The sequence below is a fragment of the Etheostoma spectabile genome, chromosome 13 (assembly GCF_008692095.1).
Source record: "Etheostoma spectabile isolate EspeVRDwgs_2016 chromosome 13, UIUC_Espe_1.0, whole genome shotgun sequence".
Classification (NCBI taxonomy): Eukaryota; Metazoa; Chordata; class Actinopteri; order Perciformes; family Percidae; genus Etheostoma; species Etheostoma spectabile.
Window position 1 is genome coordinate 17,107,916 of NC_045745.1, and position 1,895 is coordinate 17,109,810.

General features: G+C 42.4%; 1 protein-coding gene across 1 annotated transcript in view; it reads right to left on the reverse strand.

The window, feature by feature from the left end:
* LOC116701031 (pappalysin-2) overlaps positions 1-1,895 on the reverse strand; it is a 105,115-nt gene that overhangs the window by 58,589 nt on the left and 44,631 nt on the right. The window contains exon 10 of the mRNA XM_032534568.1: positions 1,375-1,508. Coding sequence (XP_032390459.1) covers positions 1,375-1,508 — 134 coding nt within the window. The remainder of the gene's footprint in view (positions 1-1,374; positions 1,509-1,895) is intronic.

The following is a 1,895-nucleotide window of genomic DNA, read 5'->3' on the forward strand; positions in this document are numbered from 1 at the left end:
GTCCCCTGCCCGTCAGCGTTGGTCTTCATGGTTGGAACTCAGTTGTCAAGAACACGCTCAAAATTTGGTTCCAATTTAGGAAACATTTTCATTTAAGTCGGGCAATTTCTTTTCTCCCACTAGCAAATAATCACTTGTTTCCTCCATCCCAGATTGACACTGCCTTCCAAGTATGGCATAAGAACGGTTTGGTGTTTTTTGGTGACCTCTTTCTTGAGGGCTCATTTGCTCCATTTGACAAACTTCAAAAAGACCACAACCTCCCCAAAAATCATTTTTTCAGATACTTACAGGTACGCAGCGTTGCTAGGAAACACTTTCCATTTCCCTCCTTGCCATCGAGTAGTGCAATTGATACCATATTGCCCCTGGACCCCATAATGAAAAGAAGGGTATCTAAAATCTATAACACAGTTCTGTTCATTGACCCCCCCCAGTGGGATAATGCAAGGCCGGCATGGGAAGAGGACTTGGGCGTTACATTGTCCGATGAGACATGGCGATGTAGTTTAAAACGCATACACACCACCTCTTTATGCATAAGACATGGCCTTGTTCAGTTTAAAATTGTGCATCGACTGCATCATTCACCTGAGAAACTTGCTAAAATATATCCTGGCACCAATCCTGTGTGCCCGAGGTGTGGTCACAGTCCAGCCAAATTGGGTCACATGTTGTAATTCACTTAACAACTTCTGGGCGAGGGTCTTTGAAGTGGTCTCCTTCATTTGTGACAGAACGGTAGATCCTGATCCAACAGTTGTTATTTTCGGGACATTCCCATCTGTAGGACAACTTACGGCCCTCCAAGCAAACGCTGTAGCATTTATTACACTTCTAGCCCGGAGACAAATTCTTTTTAACTGGAAGTCGATGAAACCTCCCTCGTTTAGAAACTGGGTCAAAGAGGTACTCTCTGCGATGTCATTAGAGAAGCTGAGATATAATCGGATCAATTCACGTGATAGATACGCTAAAACCTGGGCCCCCTTTATAGATTTTGTTGAAAATGTATCCCTCTGTATCCCAATGTTCCCAGTCTGAGTAGTGTGGAGTTAGGTCCAGGAACTGTGCTATATTTTGTGTACCCACCTTTTTTTTTTTTTATTATTATTATTGTTTTGTATGTTTGAGCCTTGGTATTGGGGTTGGGACGGGTTGGTAATATGTTGTGTTTTTCGTTGCTTCCATGAAAATTGAAAACTTATAAATAAAGTTCACAAAAAAAAAGAATAAGTGAATCCTGAGACACTATTCTAGATTTTGTTGGTACATTTAAAAAGAAAATACTCATCCTTATTTTAGACACGTGCACACACACACACACACACACACACACACACACACACACACACACAGTGATTTTTGACTGACCAACTGCTTCCTCAGGTGTCCAGTAGCCTGATGTGTCACAGATGCGAGGGGAGGTAGCCTCGGAGGCGTACTGGTGGAAAACCCCGTCTTTCTCACAGTCTCCACAGTTGATACCAGACATATGGATGGAGGAGCTGGGACAAAGGAAACAGAGTTGCTGATTATTGATATATCACACTTTGTCTTTCGCTTGTCCCAACAAGGCAAATATATTATCTAAACTAGGGCTGTTAGGCAGCTTCGTTTCATAATGTTGACATTTTAATTCTTAATCAACATTGGAATGTTGCCCAATGTTTTTTTTGCACGTAAATTTATATAGTGCTTTTCTAGTCTTAACGACTACTCAAAGCGTTTTTACAAAGTACAGGATACATTCACCATTCACACACATTCATACACTGTGGCCGAGGTTGCCGTATACCACCTGCTCATCAGATAAACACTCACACACATTCACACTCTGATGCGCAGCACCTGGGGCAACTCGGGGTTCAGTGTCTTGCCCAAGGACACTTCGA